The 1,995-nt window shown below is 53.1% G+C and overlaps 1 protein-coding gene across 1 annotated transcript; it reads left to right on the top strand.

The window, feature by feature from the left end:
• Positions 1-3: 3 nt before the first annotated feature.
• Positions 4-1,232, top strand: ASB12 (ankyrin repeat and SOCS box containing 12; the record flags this gene model as incomplete). The annotated part of the gene is made up of 2 exons (XM_010017070.1): positions 4-424; positions 1,099-1,232. Coding segments are annotated over 2 exons (555 nt in total), but the record flags the coding sequence as incomplete, so codon positions are not given.
• Positions 1,233-1,995: the final 763 nt, after the last annotated feature.

The following is a 1,995-nucleotide window of genomic DNA, read 5'->3' on the forward strand; positions in this document are numbered from 1 at the left end:
GGCAGCATCTACAACAACTGCTCCCCGCTGCTCATCGCTGCGCGGGACGGGAACGTGGACATCCTGCAGCAGCTCCTGGACCACGGCGCGGAAACCAACGTTCAGGCCAGGCTGCCCCAGTGGTTGGCCAACTCGGTGGCTTGCTCCGGTCCCCTCTACCTGGCTGCTGCATACGGGCACCTGGAGTGCTTCAAGAGGCTGCTGCTTTACGGGGCTGATCCCAACTATAACTGCACCGAGGAGAGCGTGATCGCCCACATCAAGGAGCCCAAGACTCTGCTGGAAACCTGCCTGAGGCACGGCTGCAGGAGCGAGTTCATCAGACTGCTCATTGACTTTGGAGCCAACGTGTACTTGCCCAACATCGCAGTGCATGAGGCAGCACCCCACAGCGAGGGCCTGGAGCTGCTGCTGCAGGCGAGAGGTAACCTGTGAGTGTGGCCCCGGGGCTGGAAGTGAGGATTCATTCTCCTTGTTTGGGTGCAAGCTCCTTCACATTCCCTTTACTTTGCTTCCTACAAGCCTCAGCTCCCTTTGCAGCATCACTTGCCTGCATGGGTCTGTTAAACTCTTGAGTGTTATCACTGCTCTTCTCTGAACTCTGCCCCAGTGATTGCTGTGCTCGGGTCAAAAAGTTAAGTCTCCAATTCTGAACAGAGCAAGAGAAGAACATCACAAGTTTATGGAGAACAGGTCTAGCACCAGTGGCTGTGGCTTGATACACATGCTACCCTCATCTGTTGGGTTGGGGGCTGCTTTTCACCATTCACCTCCTTTCTACTGGTCAGCTTTGGCTCTCCTGTACTGCCGATGTCCAGAACAACTGCACTTAGTTCCATACGAGGGTGGAAGATTCCTCTCTGCATGCCCAGCTCCCATGAAACAAGCTTGGGGCTCAATACAAGGTGTAACCAGCCCTAGCAAAGATATTGGGGTTTATTAATTTATTAAATTATTATTGCTATTATTATTATTGCTATTATAATTGTCATTGTTGTTATTGTCCTTTGCTTAGGATCGTGCCTGTGTTGGAGGGGAGCAGGGTTGTATGTCCTGAAGGTGACCATCTATCTCCTTTTTCCTCCTCTCCTTGCACAGCTCATCCCAAATCCTTGATGGCTCAGTCCCGGCTGGCCATGAGGCGCCTCCTGAAGCCGGCTGCCCACCTGCACTCCCTTGGGAAGCTGGAGATCCCAGCGGTGCTGGCAAACTACCTCCAACACCAGCCATGACACACGGCCCAGCATGAGGGACGCCTGCCCTGTACGTGTGCCGAGGTGTGCCAAGCACCCGCATTAAAAGCTGCTCTGACACCTGCCCAGTGTGAAACCACCTGGATTTGTCATCACGGAGTCATTTCTGCTTATGAGGTGTCCCCAAAAAGTGGTGCTCAGGCAAAAAGATGGGAGGGGCAGGAGAAAACAGAGGCCTGAGCTCCTGGTCTGCACCAGTGTGATGCTAGAGCAGGGTCTGGTTTAGCTGGGTTTGACTCTAAACCCTCTTTGCTGAAGGATTTTATACTTTCAGTTGGAGAAGGGGGTGGGAAAAGGTGTGGAGAGCAGAGGGAGAGGAGCAAAGGCTGCTTTTACCTCTTCCTCTCCTGGGGAAGAGTGGGACGGAGGGAGGCATGACCAGGCTTCATGACCCCAGCTGCCTTTACATCCCTTCCACAGGGACATGTCAGTGCAAAGCCCATGCAGGGGCTGGGATAAGAGCCAGAGGCCAGAGTTGTCCCCAGAGCCCCAGGTCTGTCTTTAAACATCATCTTCCTCACCTCAACGAGTTCACGTTATGGCCAAAGAGTTTTTTGTGATTGGGCAGGGAGTGTTTTTTAATTAAAAATGTTCTTATTAAACTACTGTGACCTGTTTGGTGAGAGGTCTTTCAATCGAAGAGCCCAGCATCCTTTGGAAGGGAATTTCAGCCTGGAGCAGGGCATCCAGGCAGGGGTGCTGCGTACCAGTTGCTCCCGCTCTCCATCACTCTGCTCTTGTG

This window comes from Nestor notabilis, unplaced genomic scaffold, assembly GCF_000696875.1.
Source record: "Nestor notabilis isolate BGI_N333 unplaced genomic scaffold, ASM69687v1 scaffold31876, whole genome shotgun sequence".
Lineage (NCBI taxonomy): Eukaryota > Metazoa > Chordata > Aves > Psittaciformes > Psittacidae > Nestor > Nestor notabilis.